General features: G+C 38.9%; 3 protein-coding genes across 4 annotated transcripts; 1 reads left to right on the top strand and 2 right to left on the bottom strand.

Moving 5' to 3' along the window:
• Positions 1-7: 7 nt before the first annotated feature.
• Positions 8-2,147, bottom strand: LOC137962831 (pentatricopeptide repeat-containing protein At5g06540-like). The gene has a single exon (XM_068809929.1). It carries the CDS (start codon positions 2,034-2,036, stop codon positions 594-596), a length of 1,443 nt encoding a protein of 480 aa, XP_068666030.1. The 5' UTR covers positions 2,037-2,147; the 3' UTR covers positions 8-593.
• Positions 2,148-3,400: 1,253 nt separating this feature from the next.
• Positions 3,401-8,287, bottom strand: LOC137962819 (uncharacterized). 2 transcript variants are annotated; one of them, XM_068809908.1, is made up of 9 exons: positions 8,142-8,287; positions 6,632-6,741; positions 6,064-6,132; positions 5,383-5,498; positions 5,224-5,278; positions 4,046-4,166; positions 3,889-3,936; positions 3,668-3,762; positions 3,401-3,583 (listed from the first exon to the last, which is right to left on the bottom strand). In XM_068809908.1, exons 1-9 carry the CDS (start codon positions 8,236-8,238, stop codon positions 3,485-3,487), a joined length of 810 nt encoding a protein of 269 aa, XP_068666009.1. In that variant the 5' UTR covers positions 8,239-8,287; the 3' UTR covers positions 3,401-3,484. The 2 variants fall into 2 exon arrangements, with proteins under 2 accessions (XP_068666009.1, XP_068666017.1); XM_068809916.1 differs by lacking the exon at positions 8,142-8,287 and adding an exon at positions 6,867-6,941.
• Positions 8,288-11,540: 3,253 nt separating this feature from the next.
• Positions 11,541-14,104, top strand: LOC137962810 (exocyst complex component EXO70B1-like). The gene has a single exon (XM_068809895.1). It carries the CDS (start codon positions 11,813-11,815, stop codon positions 13,766-13,768), a length of 1,956 nt encoding a protein of 651 aa, XP_068665996.1. The 5' UTR covers positions 11,541-11,812; the 3' UTR covers positions 13,769-14,104.
• Positions 14,105-22,238: the final 8,134 nt, after the last annotated feature.

Raw genomic sequence — 22,238 nt, 5'->3', positions numbered from 1 at the left:
ATCTTGATTGGACTGCTTGGCACCTTTATTTATCGTTACACAATTACATATATGCCCCTGGCTTATAGTAACTAAACAGGGATGAAAAATAAAAAACTAAACCGAAAACAGAAAAAAAAAATTAATCCAATCTAAAGCCCATTTTGAGTTTTATTACAAAAATATCCCCACTATGGAACATATCTCATATGGTTTTCTTAATTTTTCATCTGTTCCTGCCACTTGTAAATGTTGCCTAGTGCGTTTGTTTTATAACATTGCTACCGCTAGAACATGTTGCTTCATCATTGCTCCAGTCCAGCACTGCCTGATATGAATTTTTAAATTACATATCCTTTCATCAGTTCCACTAGTTCTTACCTCGATATGAGTCACGTGTCAAGATTAGATTTGGCTTAAGAATGAGTTTTCAATCATACAAATAAGCCACAGTAGGCTTCATAAGATGTTGCACAGTGCTACCTCCATATTTGATGAATGTTTCACCAAACATTCAATTCAAACCTTTTGTATAATGTTGTAATCTACTTCTCTTCAATTGTCAAGGTAGAATACCCTGCCTGATATAGCAGCCGCTGCAATTTTCAGAGAACTTAATATTTATCACCTTCCACAAAGCTCCAACCAGGTATCTTTTTCAAATGCCCATCTCTCATCTCTTTTCTCAACCTCACAACATCCCCCCACCGGCCAACATCTGCATACATGTTGGACAGCACTACATAGACACCGTGATTGTGAGGGTCCACTTTGAGAATCTCCGTCACCATTCTTTCAGCAATATCAATATTCCTAAAGGACTTACATGCAGTCAACAAGGCTCCCAAAACCACTACATCAGCTTTCCACTTCATACCTTGTATCAACTCCTCTGCCTCCTCTAACTGCCCATTTCGACCAAGGAGATCTACCATACAGCCGTAATGCTCAAGCTTAGGCTCCATGCCATATCCTTTTTTCATGGAACTAAAAACTCTCTTCCCAACTTCAAGTAAGCCAGCATGGCAACAAGCAGTTAATACCCCTACGAAAGTTATATCATTAGGTACAAGCTTCCTTTTCTCCATCTCTCTGAAAAGTCTGAGGGCTCCTTCAGCATGACCATGAGTTGCTAACCCATATAACATGGCATTCCATGTTGCAGTATTTTTCTCGGGCATTTCATCGAACAGCTTTTCCGCTTTCCAAATCACACCATTCTTAGCATACATATCCACCAACGCAGTACCAAGGATTACACCAACCTGAATTCCCTTTTGTTTTATGAACTCATAAACACTCTCCCCTATATCCAAACCCCCCACCTTTGCACAAGCAGATAATACAGAAGCTAGAGTAGCACTGTTGGGCTCTATCCCCTCACCTATCATTTGATTAAACAACAACAACGCTTCACTTGAACATGAGTTTTTTGCATACCCACTAACCATTGTAGTCCAAACTACCAAATTCTTCTCCGACATCTCATCAAACAACTGACGAGCATCAGAAATATTACCGCAGCAACCATAGCAACGAATCAATCCGTTCGCCACATACAAATCTAAATCAAGCCCAAACTTGACAACATGGGTATGGATCTGTTTTCCTGATGAAAGAGACTCATTGTTCGTACACCCTTTGAGTACAAACGGGAAAGTATGTTTACCGGGCAGGACATCCAATTTCCGCATCTTAATATATAAAAAGAAGGCACATGAAGGACTCGGGCCACTGGCTAAACCCCTGATGATGGTATTCCACATGAAAGAATTAGGCTCTTGGATATGATGGAAAAGCTTTAAAGCATAGGTAAGATCACCGGAAGGAGAGAGTGCGGCGAAAGCAATGAGCCGGCTTGCTGCATAGTTGTCAAGAATGCGAGCTGAAACAAGCATTTGGGCGTGGATCTGTTGGAGTTGCTTCAGAGAGTTGCAATGGTCCGCGAGAAAGGACAATGAATAGGGTTTTCTGGGTTTCGCGAGAGAAGGATTTGTGTGGAAATAAGACAGGAGATAGATCGAGTGCAGACTCCACTTAGGTTTTGGCGGGTGCATTCGGGGCTTAGATTTTTTCAAAAAGTCGTTGGTTGAAAAGTTGAATTGTCGGAAGGGAGTCGACCCTTTTGTTTGGCTGGACTTGCCTTGAGTCCGGCCACTGAAACCCTAAATCCGGATCCAACTCAGGTTTTCATGTAACTGAGGAAAACCTTAATCTAAACATGTTTATTATTTTCATAAAATCTATATACCAAATAACTCAAAAAGGGGGAAATCCCTAAACCCTAATATCTTGATCCAATACTGACCACATATAGAAGAACCTAACACATGCACATGTTATTATAAAGGTTATGGGAGTGGGTAATTTGTATGAATCATGATATGATAGGGCACCTACCTAAATTTCATTTCTCTTTTATTGTCTCCTTTTTGTTTTTACTCTTCTCCATCCACCAAACTAGTCGTCATACTTTGAAATCATTTAAACAACTAGTGTTTGTTACAAAGTCTAAATGAAGAAGTAAAAGAAGTGGCTTTCAAATTTTAGGGGATGTGAGTAATTTGTATTTTATAAGGGAATATAAGTAATCAAGCCTTTAAAAAGCTTAAAATCTTAAACCATCAAATTGTTGGTAAAGATTAAAAAGGAATATCACAAAGTTTTTTTTAATGGTCACATCGTTAGGGATCGTTTGTGCCACTATAGGAAAACAAAATGACCAAAAAATCATTTTCTATTTAACCAATTTTCTGATTGAAAAGTTTTCCTATTAAAAAACTCTCTTTTGATTGATATCTTGTGTTTGTGTTTACACTAGAAATAAATTTAATTTTTATAAAAATAATTCCTATAGATTCCTATTGTACTAATAGGAAATTCATTTTTCTATCCTTTTTAACATTTCTTAGAGTAAAGAAGAATCAAGAGGAAATTTTTCTCGTTCTAAAAATACTGAAATTTTTTTCCTATGATATTTCCTATTAGCACACCCTTAGATTATATTTTGGTATTCCTCATAAATGGTTTCTAAAGTAAAAATCTCACATTACATGAACTTCACCTTACTTTCCTTTGTTTCAGGATGAAATAATTCTAATTCACAAAAACAGAAACCCAGATCAAATGAACAAGGGAGAAGTCAGTGGATTCTTCAGAAGCCAACCACTATGCTGAAGCTGAAAGCTGACCAAACATGAACAGGACTTTTAACTGGAACGCCTATCGTTTCCGGCCAACCCATCATTCAACCACTCTCAAGCTTAAAAAGTTTAAATAGGACACTCGTTAACTAGTCGTAGTTAGTTGATATGATAGATGCATATTTTATATCAGCAAACAAAGCAGTCTAAATGAAAAGATTCTTCAGCTAAGAAAAAGCCAAAGAGATAACTCATAACTAGCAGATAATTACAAATCGAAAGAGGATTAAAAAGTAGGGATAGATTATACACTTGGACTCACTCAGAATCTCAAGGCAGAGGTCAACATTGGGAATTCATTGTCATTGTAGAAGGCTATAAGACGGCATGTCTTCAATCCGCAGGACATCATCCATAAGGAGTTCTCTCTCCAGCTGAGCTCGAGTTGACTTCAATATGTCCTGTAGTTGAATTTTAATCAAATTTCTTAGCAATAGGAAACAAAAGAAATTGCATCCAGAAGTTTCACAAGTTTGAGGTTATACATTGAATTCCATATAAGAGGCATTCTTTGCTAGCCACTGTTTGTCCATTACCATGAAAGCCACACAATAAAGCAGATCGAATGCCCACTCATTTTCTGGATAAAGATAGCAAACGGGAAAGTTTAGTCTTCAGCTAAGACTCCGATTTTTTTAATCGGAACAACTTCTTGTTGTTTAAAAGAAGCTTTAAAATTACCATTTTGAACCAACTTTAGTCTTACCTGATAGCATTTGGACAAAGACTGTCCTAACAAAAGTTCTTGATTTTGCTGCAAATAATGCGTCTTCCACCATCAGTTACCAGTTATTAAAGACAAGAATTTCAGAGACATGGAACACTAACACCCACACAAAAGATTCAGTATTACTATTTCATACTTGAGTGCAGATCTAGCATTTGTATGATCATGAATGTTATATTTATGCCAGCAACAGCAAATGGGTACTCCCATGTGGCTCGTTTTCCTCCTTTCTTATTCAATAGCTGCTGGAAAGATACCTGCATAATCAAAAGGGTAACACCAAAAGGTTCCAACAGTTAGCACTGTACTAAATCGAATCAAAGACTTCACATAAACATGAGTTCGAGATCCAGCTTCCAAGTGTGTAGCCGTGAGAAGCACTAGATGCTAGGTGTGAGTGAGTGTAGCTGAGGGAAGCATCACTTTGATGTCACGTCAGTGGATAGTGAAAAACACCAGGATTTCTTTTGTATTTATTGAAAAGGTTGGAGAGGTTATCTAAGACTACGAAAAACACTTCAACATTTGTTAATACTCTTGAATAAGGGTAAGTAGTGTCTGCCAAGACAACCAAACTAATCTTATTGAAGATGTATATATAGTTAAAAATTATGGTTACCACAGTTCTTTTGTTTTAATTTATAAATCACTTACTCCGTTCCTTTTTTCTTAGTTTAAATAGGGCCTGCAAAACACACGCATGCAGACCAAGTACCCCATAGCATATACATCTGTGAAATGAACTCAAGACTTGTTTTAATATCAGCTCTCCCTGCTCCATGGTTCAATCCACAGAAACCTTCAATTGCATATTAAACTGTAACTAACACTAGAACCAAAGAGAAGAACAAACTCAATTAAGTCTTACTAAATTGCAAGCTTAGCAATTATTTACAATAGTTCAGCAGAAATCCAGTGTCTTCCCTGCCAAATGTAGTTCAATTCCATGGTCACCAATATATCTCAAGCCCTTTTTCACACAGAGGGGACCTTAGTTTTACATTTTGTAGTATAACAACGGAGGACATGACAACAACTTACGTTGATATCCTCCACTTCACCATTAAACTATGTTTTGCAAGCATACGCATTAAGAATGGGCATCGAGACATACAGATCAACGTCAGAAGCAAAACTACAAATGGTACTCTAGTTGAAAGAACAAGAAATAACTATCTCAGACAAGTAGAAAATATGCCTTGTGTAGACCAAGATAAGCCAAAACAATATTCTTTACTTCATCGATCGGCCTGTATAAAATAAGAAGAATTGAAGGGAACATGTCTAACGAAAAGTTATGGAAAAGAATCTTACAGAAAATGTCTTCGCAAAGAATAGCAAGTTCTCTAGAGAAATAAAGCCAGCTCCCCTGTTTATAACATAAAGTTGTTGTTGTTAGCTGATATGCACTTGGAATGCACTATAACAATGGAAGTGACATGCAGTGTTCAAAGGAAGTAGGTTGGAGCATACCTGAAGTCAGTTGATGGATCTCTACCCTGCCAGCCCATTTGCTTCCACTGGTCAGATATCAAACCATGGAGCTCCTGATCAGGATAGGTAGCATACCAGAGAGCACGTAAAGCTTCCTGTTATTTTATTTTTTTCAAAAGGAATCATTAAAGGCAATTAAGAACACAGATTTCCAGAAAGCACAAAACTGGCATTTAGCACAATTTTTGGCCATTCATGTTAAAAGGCCTTATGCAATGTTTACTCACTAGTTTTTACATGGCTATTTTTGGGAAAGCTTATTTTTATTTGGAATGGATTTGCATCATTATCTGATAGTTATGTCTGAGAAATAAAATCTGAATAAACTGCTGAAAAAGTTGAATCTGAATGACAGCATAAAACTACAAATTAATACATATTTGCATCGTGTACCTCTGATTGTTGCTTTTTAATATTTAAAATGCATGACTTCCACCTAATAAAAAATTTGGTTGCTAATTTGGTATAAGCTTTCAGTTGTTATCATGTTGATAACAGAAATGTCTTACAGATACTATAGTAATCATTGAAAACCGAAAAACGCTAAAAAAGTTAAAAAAACGATGGAGATGTGAAACTCATGTTTTAGCATAGTATATATTAGTGTAGCATAACTTAATGAAATATATCTCAAACTTCCAGACAAAAAACAGCATGCACCTGGTGATCAAGCCTTGAAGAATCAAAGTACACCTTCATACGATGTTTCAACCGTTGTACTCTGTCCTCCTGCAACATTTAGCCAGTTTAGATGCTCATCGTTTCCTATGTTATAGTTTCAGTGAAGGCAAATTAGGTAAAAGTGGTAGACTTTGACTTAGAATTCGGACAACTGTTGTATTCTATTGTAAAGAAAAAGATTAAAAAAAAAAGAATGCAAGAATTAACTCAACAGCAGCAGAGAACTAGCTTCCATAACATGGGAATTACTGTCTGTCGTCAGACAATGATCACGTCAAACCATCAACTAATTGTGTTCATGCATGACTTATCCCAATTTCAAAGCACATTCTAAGAAACAGAGCGCTTTCATTTATTTTTCAAGATCATCAGTGAAAATATTTGACTTAGAGAGAGAGAAAGTAATAATAATGGAACAAGCTAAACAGCAGAGGTGATATAAAATATCATATAATACTTATAAGAATGTAAAGAAAATATTATACGTCTCCACTGTATTTGAACGTCCATGACTGACGGAAAATAATGCCCAAGTAAAAGGAATTACCTGCAATGGAGTCAAGTTCACACATATCCGTTCATAAGCTCCTTTCGTCTTTATACAAACACAAGAGAGACCTCGACCCATCCAACCAGGGGTTCCACACCTCGCATGCTCTGCCCACATGGAAAGAATTTAAAACGCATTTACAAAACAAATCCGTTCTCAGTTTCAACGAGAAAAATCCTTTCAAATACTGTCAAGAACACGGAAGTGGGAGGTCATTCTGCAACTCCTTTACCAGTCAGTGTCATTTTGGCTATTCTCATACTAGAGAGGGGCATTATTAGAACCGTGGCTCAACTTTTTGGCGTGATATTGTTTTTCTAGTCCCCGTTCCATGACCCTTTCACGTGATCGGTGGTTGCCGTGATGTGGAGCAGGTGTTCCGGTAGGCACACTCCGAGTCCAAACTGTACAGAACTACAGATTTCCCATCCATCACTCAATCGGAGTTCTCCAAACTCCACAGCTGTGAATGGTTTAGGAAGTCCAAAAGATTGAATCTTTCCGTCTGTAATAGGTATCTAGTTCACCAATGAAAAACGACACCAATTGCTTTAAAAAGAAAATTACCAAAATATACTTTCTTGCCGTGCACACCGTAATGAAATTACCTTACTGCCGAAGAAAGATCAGAGTGAGACAGGGGGATGTTCATTGTTTTCGTCTTCGAACCTATTGATCATCGAAAGCTTCAGCTTTTCTAGTTTGTACAAATTGCGACAAGTTAGCGGCGAAGGGCCATCAGAGCGAGTAGTCCATCCGAGAATTCAACAAAAGAAGCAGTTCATAATCCCACGAGGCCACGACCAGTGTTTGGTCCCTATTGTTGAGGCCACGACCAAACAGCAGTATTTCCATGATGGGGCTGACAGCATGTGATATATCGATCGACTCGGAATGGGCTCCACTAGCATGTGACATCTTTGGCGAAACTACAGGAAGTATATGGATGTGCAGAATCCGAAACCTTCCTCTTACAGGAGATCACGATCTCCGAAATAACCGCAATCGCTCCATTTATGTTTTACCTTCAGATTCTCCATTTGTTATCTCTCTCAGACTCAGTCAAGCCAGGATAAGAAACCTGCACGGGCGATGGCAACAAGTTCGCCTTAGTCAGTGCGAAGTATGATTGCTCATCATCACGCCCGTGGCTGTGGTTACTGGTTACACTCTTCGCGCTTTTCCGAGTCACGAGATTATACTTCATGAAAATAAAAAAACAAAAATTATAGTAAAAAGATTATATATTCGTGCTGAAATCCGCGGCTGAACCAAATTTCCTTCCTCGGCTAAAAAACAGAGTCAGAGCCCCCATTCCGCGATCAAACAACTAGTAAATAAACCAAAACCGGAACAAAAACAACTCCATCTGAATCTAAAATCTAAAACTCTCCACCGAGGCAGAGAACACGAAGACTGCCACACTCAACGAACGAAGCGAATCCGTCATTGCTTAGATCGACCGAAACCGGACAAGAGCGCAGAAATGGTGTACTGAGAGGCGTACCTGAAGAAGAGGAGGCGTAAGCACATCTGGAGAAGGAAAACGATGACGACAGAGTTCGGATTCCAAGGGAAGCGCCCTGCGCTCTATCGACGCTCATCTTTTGAAGCGGTTCAATTTTTCCCGTCAATGGAGGTTTTTCAGGATTTTGGTAGCTCGGATTCGGCGCAGCGAGACTGACGACGATCAAAGTGATAAAAACAGAATCATCTTAAAAAAAAAAAAAAAAAAAAAAAAAAAGAGGAACTTCGTCGTTTTATTCGTGGTCTCTCCCATAAGAGCCAAAAGAGGGGTTTAAATAGATGGAGTTACAATAATACCCTTAGTTTCTATTTACAATGACGAATGCATCTATTTTTATTTATTATTAAGCTTTTTGAATTTTTTTTACCTCTTAAATATAAATACACCAAATAATTACCAAAAAATGAATAATGATGGTGTAATGACATGAAATTTTGAATTATCTATTTTTCATAAAAAATATGAAAATACATAATTAAGAGATATTGATAAATTAATATATGCTTAATATTTTATACCAAAATGTCACACAATACTCAATAGGTATGGGTCCCATCGTTTTGTTTTCTCTGCAATCAATTGATGACATTATGAAATAAGTTGTGACTCATATACTATCATGTCCGATTCAATTTTTTTATACTTGAAAAGTAGGGCCTACCAATTTTGTCTAAAATATAAGTATACCCAACATCCGAAGATTCAAGCTCTACCCTCATGATTAATCTTTGATTATACGTTTTCGACTATTTCTTTACCAAGGTTATATAATTTCTCCGTGAAATTGATTTTGGTTGGTCATGCTACCCTTTTTTTGTCGGTTACATTTTTCGACATCAAATTTATCAAGTAATTGCTAGAAGAATTTTACATTTTGCACATCTTTTTGAGATTAAAAAAGAATAATTATCATATTTGTATTTTTCATCTATAAAATATTTAATAATATGTCAAAGTTTGATTAATTAAGTACCAATTCATATTTAAATGGATTATTATTTAGAAATTTTATCAATTTTATAAAATAGTGAAATAGATAATGCAATATGATAAAAGAAAAATTAAAATAAAATTGAGGACATAAAGGGAATTAAAAGAAAAGGTATGGGTAAAAATGTGTGCATTGGAGTCCACATGCCGGTGTCAAAGAAAGGGTGGGAACAAAGTCTAGTGGTGCCTCTGACATTTGTGACTCGTCTGCCGCTTCAGTTGCTGACTCGCCGCCCGCTCTGTTTTGGTGTTTTCTCTGTCCGACCAATGAGTGGAGTCTCTGACACTTGGCAGCGCCTGAGGAAAGCAGCCCCGGTTGGACGCTTCTGAGCCGGTCCGACTGTGTCGACTTTTGAGTCAAAGAGTCCTGCGAATCTTTTGTCCGGTGTTCTCGATAATGACACTCACCAAATTCTTTTTTAACATTTTTTTATTTCTTCTTGCCCCACGAAATAGAAACCCGATTCAGACCAACTAAAATTCCCGAGTCGACCCGCCGGCGACTCATGCGGGTGGTTAGAGTCAGCATAGAATGGTCGAATAATCTCTGATTCAACCCGATTGAGTTTTGAGTCACTTGATGAGTCTTAACACCTGCAACTCACTCACTCATGTTGACTCAGTTCTATAACGCTGGATGAAATTGTTTGAACCACAATTCATTAATTTGTTGATTCGATTTGGTTTTACAAATTGGGATTAACCCCCTGAGCTTATAGCCCTAGTGTTAACAACTTCCTCTGTAGAAAGTGAGACACTAAGAGTAGGGATAGTAACTTCCTCTCACCCCTGGTGTTTGTGTTGAAACAAGAGGGCCTCCCCTCTGCGTCCTCTACCGGTTCGGAACGAAGAAGTCCTTCATCTCCATTCCAATTAGAGCCACAGAGGCCTTCATCACTGTCCTCATTGGTAGGACAGGTAGAAGCTCCGAAAGATCTCTTCTCACAAGAGATCTGGAATTCCTAATCCACACAATACCATGGAGGAAAACTTGAGTACTCCATCATGTAGCGACGGGGTCCAAAAATTATGGGTATGTTATTTCTTCCCCAAAACCCCACCTTTAGCTTGAGCGGGGAAAAAATCCACCTTTCACTCATGCAAATCTTACAAAAAAAAAAAACCCAATAATCCCCCTAATTTTGTGAGCATTGCTAAGATCAAAGGTCATTTCAAGAAACACTTTCAAATTAAAGATTTGGGGGCACTCAAATACTTCTTGGAATTGAAGTAGTAAGAAGTAAGGTATTTCTCTAGCTCATATATGCCAAGTTGAACAAGCCTAACATTAGTTTTGGATGAGCTTAGTAAATCGATGCAAGGAAAGTCCAAGGAAGATTCATTTAGAGGAGATTTACTGAATTCTTAAGCATTCAATAGGTACTCATAGAAAGGGGGTTGTTATTCAATAAGCATGATCATCTCTAGATTTTATGATTCTCTATGTAGACTATGCAAGACCCCAGAGTCATAGATGGTCTACCAATGGGTGCCATACACTTTTGGAGGCTAATTAGTGTCTTAGAAGAGTAAAGAGCAAACCATAGTCACAAGATCTAGTGGTAAAGCCGAATAAAGAACATTGGCTCATATTGCAGATGATAAGTTTGGGTTACCAACTTTCAAAGTCAAGCCAATGGTATTTGACAATCAAACATCAAGATAGATGGCTTACGAATGGGTACCAAACACTTTTGGAGGCTACTTAGTATATTAGAAGAGTAAAAAGCAAACCATAGTCACAAGATCTGAATAAAGAACATGGGCTCATATTGCAGATGACAAGTTTGGGTTACCAACTTTCAAAGTCAAGCCAATGGTATTTGACAATCAAACATCAATCTAAATAGCTAACAATTTAGTATTTTTATGAGAGGATGAAATACATTAAAGTTGATCGGAGTGGGTAATCGGTTTCTACAGACACATCTCATTGAATTGCACAACCATGACTAGTAGCATATGTAATTCAAGCAAGGATGAGTGTAATATCGATATATATTCTTGTATCAGTCGATACGTATCAAATTTTGCACTATCCGAAATATGATATATACAAAGAGAACATATCAATACTAATATGTCCAATATGCACTATTAGATCTCCCATATGCTCAACATTGAGTTCAAGTTGATAATGTGGAAATGAAAATATTAGAAAATCAACCTTATGGAACCAGATTGTGAGTAAATATCATTTGCATGTACTTAGGCTAAAAAAAATAATAATTGGCATTATATATCGTAGTGCGCAGTACGCAACCCGTTCTTACCAAATCTCTATTCATTCTCGACACTTCCCTGGATGTTCCTAGAGTGCGCAGTACGCATCCGACTCAGAATAATAACAAAAGTCCTTTCTCGCTCATTTGGGGGGATAAAAATCGCCTTTCCTCTCTCTCTCTCTCGCCCTCTGTCCGAACGGGAAGCACGCAAGCAAGCATTCCCCTAGTCCCATTCTATCCCCTTACTCAGCCGGCCAAACCCCTGCATGAATGTCTTCCCTGCAATTCCCCCGACCTCATCAATGAAACCCTAGAAAAAAAAAAACTATTCTATTGGAATTGCCTATCTCGTGTATCTCTCTCTCTCTTCTCTCCTTCGAGAACCCTAACCAGTTGAAAGGACAAAACCCTATTTTCGCTCTCTCACTCTTTTCCATGGCTGCCACTGTAGACGGCGATGAGAGAGTGATCGCGGCGGCGCAGCAGATTCTCAAGTCGCTTGGAACCACCAAGGCCGAGACCAAAGACATGATTCTGATCCTTTCCAACTTCGACAATCGCCTCTCCACCATCACTGATCTGATTCCTGGCCCCACCCCTCTCGAGTCCGCCGAGCAGGTTCTTCTCCGCTGGGATCCCCCCTCTCACTCCGTCGACCCCGGCCCCGCTCCCCTCCCCTGGGACGATTCCCCCGATGATGCTTCCGATTACCTTGCTGCCGTCGACGACGTCATCCGACTCGCCGGTGCCCTCTCCTTTACTCCCTCCGGCGAGATCGACTCTGTTTCCGACCGCGCTGAGTCCCTACTTCAACTCGCTATGGCTCGCCTCGAAGACGAGTTCAGGCACTTGCTGATTCGCAACACTGTCCCCCTCGACGCTCCCCGTCTCCACGGCTCCATCCGACGGGCCTCCTTCGCCTCTACTGAGGACGACTTTGACGCCTCGCTCGACGAGGAGTTACATCAAGACCTGGAGCAGGAGACGCCACGATTCACCAACCGACCGCGGGCCCCTTCCGCTTCTGAACTCTGCGCCGTCGATTTGGTCCGCCCGGACTCCATTGGCGACCTCCGGGAAATTGCCGATAGAATGATCCGTGCTCGCTACGAGAAGGAGCTCTGCCAGGCGTATTCGTCCGTTCGACGCGATGCTCTGGACGAATCCCTCTCCGTACTCGGTATCGATCGTCTCAGCATCGAGGAGGTGCAGAAGATCGAGTGGTCTGCACTTGACGACAAGATGAAGAAGTGGATCCAGGCAGTCAAGATTGTCGTCCTCGTCCTCCTCGCCGGTGAGAAGCGCCTCTGCGAGCAGATCTTCGACGGGTCGCATCCCATCAAAGAGATCTGCTTTACTGAGACGGCCAAAGGGTCTCTTATGCAGGTGCTTAGCTTCGCCGAGGCCATCTCCATTAGCCGGCGCTCCTCCGAGAAACTGTTTCGAATCCTTGACATGTACGAGGCGCTGGCCGATTTGATGCCCGATCTGAGGTGCCTCTTCACTGAAGAATCCGGTGATTTCCTTTATGGTGAAACGGAAGTAATACTCTCTGCCCTCGGGGAGGCGGCAATGGGTACGTTCACCGAATTCGAAAATGCAGTCCACCGAGAGACCTCTTCGAGATCACAAGGCGGCGAAATCCATCCTTTAACTCGGTATGTTATGAATTACGTCAAGTTACTTGTGGATTATAGTAATACCCTGAACCACCTTCTTTATGAGGAGAATCCAAATCCTTCTATGGGTCATGGAGATGAAGAACTCAGCTACTTGAAAGAGGTTACCCCATTGGGTCGTCGGATACTGGTTTTGATAACTTCTCTTGAGTCGAACTTGGAAGAAAAATCAAAACTTTACGAGGACGCGGCTATGCAGTATATATTTTTGATGAATAATATTCTGTACATTGTTCAGAAAGTGAAGGATTCAGAGTTAAGGGAATTGTTAGGAGACCTCTGGGTTCGGAAGCGAAGGGGTCAGGTACGTCAATATGCTACGAGCTATCTTCGGGCGTCTTGGAGCAGAGTCTTGTCTTGTTTGAAGGATGAAGGGTTAGCTGGCGGAGGGAGTTCTAGTAATGTTTCCAAGGTGGCCCTTAAAGAAAGATTTAAAAATTTTAACCAGGGCTTTGATGAAATTTACCGGAATCAAACGACTTGGAAAATTCAGGATTCCCAGCTTCGTGAAGAACTACGTGTATCCATATCAGATAAAGTTATTCCAGCTTATCGATCCTTTTTGGGAAGATTTGGTGGGCATTTAGAGAGTGGAAGGCATGCAGGGAAGTATATAAAGTATACGGCAGATGACTTGGAGAACCTATTATCAGATTTATTTGAAGGTTCCCCAGGTCCGTTGAATCATCCAAAGAGAAAGATTAGCACGTAGTGGTGAGCATCAGTTACCGTTGCTGAATATGGGAATTCAGGCTTCTCACTGAATTTAAAGCGGGTAATTTGTTGTTGATTGTTCATGTTTATGATTTATAATTAACAGGATGCTCAGATACTTGTCCATGTCTGTTAACAGTGTATTGTAATGAAAATTGTACATGTGTTGTAGTCTTGGGAAATCCTAAATCTTATTCAGGTCCTGTGAATATTTCATAAGATGTGATAACAAAAACTAGTTACTAGAGTTGATTTTTTTTTTTTTTTGGGTGTAATCTCAAAATTTTGAGTCCAGAAGAAAATATCGCATATTTAAAGTCACTTGATGATTTCATACTCAGGGCTGCTGTATCTCTACTGCCTTTTTCTGAGGTGAGTTTTGTTCACTGATCAAAGTTTACTTGTACATATGCATGTTCAATTCTTAAACATGTGCTATCATTTTTATTATTTGTTTTCAATTTTCAACGAGTGAATTCTGGTTGCTCGCTTGATGTGGATTATCATATTTTGGAGATTTGATTTAGAAACTCTTTTTTTTTTTTTTTTTTGAGAAGTAGAATTCGTACATAGTGTATTGATCTATCTTGCCTCTTCTAGCCTTATTGTGATGGTGGAGAGTTCCAACTTAATGTTATACATTGAGTAAAATGGAGCCGCATGGTTTTTTTGTTACTATAGGTGGCTACAATATTTTATTTATCATATGTTCTTTGGCAGGTGATGGTATTTTGCATCCATATGGTTTTTTATTTTAACTTTAAAGAGAAAAGGTGTTTGAGTCTCTTCCTTTGAAAGGTATAACATGAAATCTTTCAATCACTATGTTACTTCAAATAGAGGCAGTGTCTTCTGCTTATTGTTCACTGAAGAGGTTGTTAGTCAATGTGTAGTCTTGTGAAGGAATGTTTTTGCTCACGTCTTCCCCCCCCCCCCCCCCCCACAAAAAAAATAAAAAATTCCTAGTGAAAAACCATATATCCTAGCCAAGCATAAGGCCTAATCCACTTGTGACAACATTGAGACTCTATTGCCTGGTAAAATTGAAAAAAAGCGTCAATAAAATTTTGCTGTTGTGTTTTATTGGTGATGAATGATGGTCAGGTAGAGGAGAAATAGAAGTCCTGAAGAAGATCAATGAAGTATATAACAAGTATTTGGTTAAATATGTTGTAGGATTTTTACGTTTCAAGATTGCAAACTTAGGATCAACTCATAGACAGTTCTTTCATACCTGCAAGCATTTATTCCCAGAGTGTGATAAGATGTCCAGAAGAAGGGGCTTCCTGCTAATATCTTGTTCCTGTGGAAACTCCCTTCTTCTGTAAACCATCAACTTTCATGGAGCATTCAGGAACTTTCAAAATCAAAACTCTAGAGGTATCTTTGTTGCATGGGACACGACAAAGTTTGACTCTCTAAATATCATGGAAGGTCGTTTCTCTTTGGGTATACAGTTCAGAGATCTCTCCACTAACAGAATTTGGTGTGTGGGTGGAGTTTACAGTCCAACTAGTTACAGGGAACGTAGCCTACTCTGGGAAGAGCTTAGTATGCTTCTGGAGAATTGGAATTTCCCATGGCTCCTTGCAGGGGATTTCAATGCCATCAGATACTGTCATGAGAAGAGCCCCCCTGCTACCCGCATTACAACCTCTATGCGAGGCTTCTCAGACTTCATTGGGGGGAATGGTTTGGATGAGATTCCCTTATCCGGGAAGAATTACACATGGACAAACAGTCAGTAGCAACCCGTATTATCTAAATTGGATCGGTTCTTGGCATGTAACAACTGGTTGCAGATGTTTGGAAATGTTACTGGAAGAGTTCTGAACAAGGTAGGCTCAGATCATTGGCCTATCTTGTTGACATCAGTGTTTGAAAAATGGGGGCCTTCGCCTTTCCGGTTTGAAAACTCTTGGTTAATGGAGGAAAATTTTGAGTCTCTTATTGATGGTTGGTGGGATGAGGGTCCGAGTCTTGGTAGAAGGGAGTGGGCATTCCCCCTAAAACTGCGCTTCATCAAAGGAAAAATTAAGGAGTGGACCACTAGTCGTCATACCTCTTTGATTGCTGAGAAGGCCTCCCTCATATCCCAGATTGCGGCTCTGGACGTGGTGGAGGAACAAAGGTACTTAACTTCCGATGAATTTTCGCTTCGAGTCTCTCTCAATTTTAAGCTCAGCACTATTCTGCACCAAGAGAAAGTTCGATGGAAGCAAAGAGCCAGATTCAAATGGCTAAAAGAAGGAGATGCAAATACCAAATTTTTTCATGCCGTCGCTTCGGCAAAAAGGAGGTCCAATCGAATTACCTCATTATGCATTAATAATGAGGTAACGTTGTGTCGGATCTCAATTACTAACGAGCTGGTTAAGTTTTTTACAGAGTTATACTCGGAGGAGTGTACCAGCATGCCAAAGCTTATACACATTCGCTTTTCTCGCATCTCCACAGCAGCGGCAGCACTAATTGAATCTCCTTTTTCTTCGGCTGAAATTGAACCGGCCGTCCTGGGCAGGGCACCGGGCCCAGATGGTTTTAATGGGGACTTTTTGAAAAAGTTTTGGGCTCGTCTGAAGGAAGATATAAGTGCTATGATCCACTACTTCTTCAGAAATGGCATCACTTACCGCAGCATTGGCGTGTCATTTATCACATTGGTGCCGAAAAAAGCAAGTGTTGAGAAACCTGAGGATTTTCGCCCCATCAGTCTTGTTACGAGTGCATATGAAATCATTGCGAGAATCTTAGCACATCGTTTAAAGGCAGTGCTCTCCATCGTCATTCACAGAGGTCAAGGCGCTTTCCTAAAGGGGAGAGAGATTCTGGATTCCACAATGGTTGCACACGAGCTTATGGACCATTTCAGACGTAATCAGGACCCAAGAATCGCCCTAAAGCTTGATCTTGAAAAAGCTTTTGATAGAGTAAATTGGATCTTGTTTGATGAAATAATGGAAAAAATGGGATTTGGAGAAAGATGGCGATTTTGGATTAGGAATTGTGTGGGTTCAGCATCATATTCCCTAATACTCAATGGCTCAGTATGTGGATATTTTAAAGGAACCAGGGGTATTCACCAAGGGGACCCTCTTTCCCCGCTCCTATTTAACATAGTAGCAGAATTCCTGTCCGCTATGTTCTATTCAGCGGTCGACCTTGGATGGCTATCTCCAACAAGTCCGCACCGGGCTTTTAATATTCCGATTCTTCAATACGCAGACGATACTATTATTTTTGAAGTCGGAGATATGCACTGTGTTAGGAGGATAAAGGCAGTATTGGGACTTTTCGAAATAGCATTTGGGCAAAAAGTTAATTGGGGGAAAACATCTCTCATAGGATTTAATGTGGACCAGGAGAACCTTGCAGAGAAGGCAAGTTTATGTCGTTGCTCTACTACTACACTACCTGCAAAATATCTTGGTCTCCCTCTCTTTCATGGGTGAATTTCTCAGAACTTATGGAACCCGGTGGTGGAAAAAATTGAAGCTCGGTTAGCAACTTGGAAGGGGCGGCTCCTCAGCAAAGCAGGTAGACTGATACTCCTCAAGTCATGTATTGCTGGCATCCCAAACTATACGCTATCCTTTATGCCTTGCCCGTCATCGGTATGCAAAACCATGGACAAATTGAAAAGAAGATTCCTTTGGAGAGGTTCGAGTGACTCCTTTAAATATCACGTGGTTAGATGGGATGAAGTTTGTTTGCCTAAGAAATTAGGTGGACTAGGGATTCGGAAATCAAAAGAAATGAACAAAGCCTTGCTTCTTAAGTGGATATGGAAGTTTAACACAAATTCACCAAACCTTTGGAAGGATATGGTTCGTACCAAGTTGGGTTGGAATTCTTTATGGTGGATGTCAGAGGGAAATCGGAGAAGGCTATCCTCAATTTGGAGATCTCTTTATTTACTTCTTCTAGATTTCTCCTCAGCTTGTAGATTCTTTGTGGGCAGCGGCAGGTCTCTTAAATTTTGGGACGATTGATGGACAGGACTGGAACCTTTGATAAACTCTTTTAGCAGTCTATTTCTTATCTCCACTCAAAGGGAGATAACAGTGGCAGATGCTTTCGAGGGAGGTGATTTGAGTCTCCATCCCCGAAGGGGTCTTTCTGATGCAGAAGCAATGGAAGCAAGCCGTTTACTGGATTCTTTGAACCATGTCAGGATGAGGCCTTCTAATGCAGACAAGCTCATATGGTGGCCTGACAAAAGCGGCAAATTCTCAGTGGCATCTGCATACAGACACATTAATGGTTGGGACTCAACGCAGAGCGAGCATGATATATACTTTGTGTGGCGTCTCTGTTGCCCTCCAAAGGTAAAATTCTTCATGTGGAGTGCTTGCCAAAATAAGATCCTTACAACGGATGTGCTTCGAAGAAGGGGTCACCCCTCAATAGACTTGCTATGTCCTTTTTGTAACATTGAAGAAGAATCCACCAGCCATACCCTGTTATTATGCCAGTATTCTTGGAAGGTTTGGTTCTCCATCTTTTGCAATTTCGGTTTGCAAATATGTATCTCTGCAGATCTGTTCAGTTTTAGCAAGTCAATCTATGGTTATCCCCTTCCTGGGCTCGGTAAAATGATGCTATCAGCATGTGTCAGTTTTGTGCCATGGGGGATTTGGAATGAACGGAATAGGAGACGGTTCGAGACTAAATTTGAATCTGAGAAAAGTGTAGCGGAAAAAGTGATGGGCCAAATATCCACCTGGCTCCTGACGAAAAAACCTTTTTGCTCTTTCAAGGGCACTTCCATTCGTGAAAACTGGAGCAACCTAGCAAGGATGCATTTGGGGACCAAGATTCAAGTTATGAAAGAGTGGGTGCCCCCAGAGGTTAGATATTTAAAATTGAATTTTGATGGTTCCTCTCTCGGTAATCCGGGGATCACAGGTTTCGGAGGTGTGATTTCGGACTCATATGGCAATCAGTGTTTTTCTGATGCGGGTCCATTAGGCATCTCTGACTCAACGTCTGTAGAGCTTCATGGTCTTCTCAACGGGCTCCGGATTTTCAAAGATAAATGTAGTCGCCCAATTCACATTGAAGGGGATTCCAAGGTAGTCATTGGATGGGGCCGTGACACTTCCTTTCCGCCATGGAGGCATTGCGAAATTTTCCAGGAAATTTTAGAGATTACCACATTATTTTTTTGTATTTGGTCTCACACTCAGAGATCTGCAAATTCGGCAGCAGATGTGTTTGCCAAACAGGGAGCATCTCTTCAACATCTTGTTGTTAGGGATCTGCTCCCTATCTTTTTGTAATTTTTTGCCTTTTTAATGAATTGCATCTTTATCAAAAAAAAATAATAATCAAAATGTTAGTTTTTAACTTCCAAGTGATGCTGTGTAGCAATGCTCCTTATATTGGGGATCATGTTTGGACATGAATTCCCAGTTTGAAGTGTAACCTCTTATATGGTAGAGAAGTTGGTATGCATCATTTGGGAGGCACGGTTATCTAAGTTGAGTGGACACTGTGAACTGCTTAGAGATATGTCAACATCTCCAGCCAAATTATGAAAAGGGGAATACTCTCATCTCTATCTGTAGCATGACACTGCTCCGGGGAATACCCCAATCTGTCATTCATATATTTTCCTAGCTTGACACTGAGCTTGTAAATTTGTTGAAAAACTTTATTTCATAATCAGAGTCTACTTGTGTTTTTTATTTTTATTAATTAAAATATGAGGGAACATGAAAATTTATTCTGTACAAAGATGAATATTGTAGGTATCACACGGTGGATTTTTTGGTCTTACTATTGTGTTGACTTCTATCAGTTTTGGAAGGTCAGACAAGCATGGCTTTTTGGGTGTTGTTGCACTCACAAACCCAAGTATCTCATGTGGCCATTTGCTATTAGTTTTACGAGGGCATTCTATATGTTTCCAACAATTATTTAAAAATTTAGTGCTTTTGGTGGCTTTCTGTATGACAACCTACCTCATTCCACTAGATAATTTACTATTTTTGTGTTTAGGAAATTGTTCCTTAGTACCATGTACCATGTTTGAGGAGGTAACATGTGTTTTGAAGGCACTGACATTTCATTTATATCCGCATCTGAGATAGTATAAAAGCTAGTTCAGTGACTTAGCATAGTTGGAAATTCCCATCACCATCTTCTTGCTGTTTATATCCTTGTGTTCTGTGTAACCTTTCTATTGAAAAAATATTGAAAAGTTAGTTCACTTCTAAGCTGTTTTTATTAGCTGTTGCAACTTGCAACTACTGGCTTCACTGCTCTGCTCTATGACGTTTATCCCGTCTGACTCTTTCATTTCTGACAGCATCAAATTCTGAAGAAAATGGTAGCGAAATTGCTGTTACCATCATTATTATGTCTATTTTGAATACTTTAAACTGCTTGGAAATGTTTCAATTCTATGTCATAATTGAAATGGGAGAGAGTCTTCAGTTTCTTTCAGGCTTACTCCCCAGCATGATGGAGAACCTATAAATGATCCTCCGCTGAGAAAATCTTTGGCTGCAAATGGAGTGATTTTTCTGAGAAAATGGATACTGACTTATTCAGTAAAAAAACGTTCCAACTAGTTTATTGCCTTTCCAATGTTCCCTTTACATTTCATATAGCTGGAATTTAAGTAGCTGGAAACGTTAATCGCTCTATTAGCATGGTGCTATTCCATTTTGTGGGTATATCCTGTTGCAGGCATCGTGCAGAGTTTCTATTCAATTGGAAATGCTCGCTTTGTGTTTATACGTTCACTGGGCGTTGCCTCATTATCAAGTCTTTAGCAGTCGTAATTTTTCAGCGCCAACCAATTACAATGTGGTTTGATAGAATTCATGGACCCCCTCCCCCATGAAGTCATCTCATTTAAAAGAGGGAAAAGGGGGAAGCTCTCCAGCCTCCTCTTTGTCGTGCAAAACTTCTGCTCTGCAAAGAGTAAAAGAGGGACCGTCCTCTTGATAAAAGGTGGTGAAACAAAGAAAAGGGGGCAAAGCCCCGCCCTTTTAGCATGTGGAGTAAGGCCCAGGAGACAGAAGGGGATATAGGAGCAGAGCTTTGCCCTCTTCCCATATTGAACCATTAATCCCAACTTATATATATATAAGGCTCAATCCAATGTGAAAACCTCCATGACAGGAAAAATACATCTCGTATTTTGGGCATGACAGAGGCATTAATATTAAATTGGGCGTATACAGAGAGAGAGAGAGAGAGAGAGAGAGAGAGAGAGAGAGAGAGAGTCATTTAAGATTTTATTAGGGTTAGTCACCAAAAGTGATTTCTCAACCCCCAACACTCTCATGGTCATGAAGATGACCAGTGAAGGAGAAATAGAGACGGAGGAGGTCATTGCATTCATTTTGGGAAGATTGTATGAGTTTGGAAAAATAATTTGAGCAAGTAACAAATGCGCTTGGATTTTCTTTGGTAATACCTTTGTGACTATTCTTTGATAAAAACCTTTTGGATGATGGACAAATCACTAAATGGGGGTTAGTCGACCTAAAAAAAGTAATTACTTGAAATTCAAGGTAATGATTTAATTTAACTTCAACTTTAAGTTGGTGTTAATGTAGACGAGTTCGAATGTTCTAGAAAATAGATTTCAGTGTTAGTGCCCTAAAATGAAAATTATGATGTAAACAAAATAATGAATAATTTTTTATAATATACTTAAATAAAATATTTACCTAAACAGACAATTAACCAAAATAAACATGGTTACTACACTAATAAGCAATTTAATGTAGTATTAAAATATATTAATATACAAATTAATAAAATATTATATTATATTAATTAATAATTATAATTTATTGTAAATTAATGCAATAATTACATGTGACAATTAATTATGCGTTGATTAATTATAAAAAATAAATAAATAAGTAAAAATAACATATGTGAATATAATAAATAAATATTTTTTATTAATAACATAATATATATTTTAACAATTAAAAATAAATAATTTAATACAATAATAATAATAATAATAATAATAAATAAATTATTTTATCAATAACACATTATATATTTTTATGTACTATTAATTAATAATATATTACCACTAAATTTAAAATCAGTAATTTAATTAATTATAACAATTAGATAATTAACCAAAAAAATGATCAAACATTTAATTTAACAATATTTTAATTATAATTATTAAATCACTAATTTAATACAATAATTAAAAAAATGAAATATACTGAATAAATATATAAAATATTTTATTAATAACATAATATGAATTTTTTATGTAATATTAATTAATCATATATTTTTATAAAATTAAAAAAATATATTATAAAAATAGAATAATCAAACCCAAATAATTGATCAATTGCTTTTGTTAAATGGATATTGTAAATCTGTGCTCCTGAGAGATTGGCTGCATCTTACACATAAAACGACAGTTCCCAAAAATTAGCTCAACTTCACTAATCTCATTGCTTTTATCCTGCCGA

The sequence above is a fragment of the Aristolochia californica genome, unplaced genomic scaffold (genome assembly GCF_029961685.1).
Source record: "Aristolochia californica isolate CCGP_79_NKW_82.1479 unplaced genomic scaffold, dmAriCali1.0.hap1 SCAF_1, whole genome shotgun sequence".
Classification (NCBI taxonomy): Eukaryota; Viridiplantae; Streptophyta; class Magnoliopsida; order Piperales; family Aristolochiaceae; genus Aristolochia; species Aristolochia californica.
Note: the sequence above shows the minus strand (reverse complement) of the source record. Positions and strands in the feature narration are given on the sequence as shown.

Bases quoted from the DNA above. Each gene is read 5' to 3' on its own strand.
- LOC137962831 (XM_068809929.1), bottom strand. From the start codon at position 2,036: ATGCACCCGCCAAAACCTAAGTGGAGTCTGCACTCGATCTATCTCCTG.
- LOC137962819 (XM_068809908.1), bottom strand. From the start codon at position 8,238: ATGAGCGTCGATAGAGCGCAGGGCGCTTCCCTTGGAATCCGAACTCTG. The intron at 6,742-8,141 runs GTACGCCTCTCA...CCATGTGGGCAG, and splicing joins TTACGCCTCCTCTTCTTCAG to AGCATGCGAGGTGTGGAACC. The intron at 4,167-5,223 runs GTAAGATTCTTT...TTGATTATGCAG, and splicing joins TCTTTGCGAAGACATTTTCT to GTATCTTTCCAGCAGCTATT.
- LOC137962810 (XM_068809895.1), top strand. From the start codon at position 11,813: ATGGCTGCCACTGTAGACGGCGATGAGAGAGTGATCGCGGCGGCGCAG.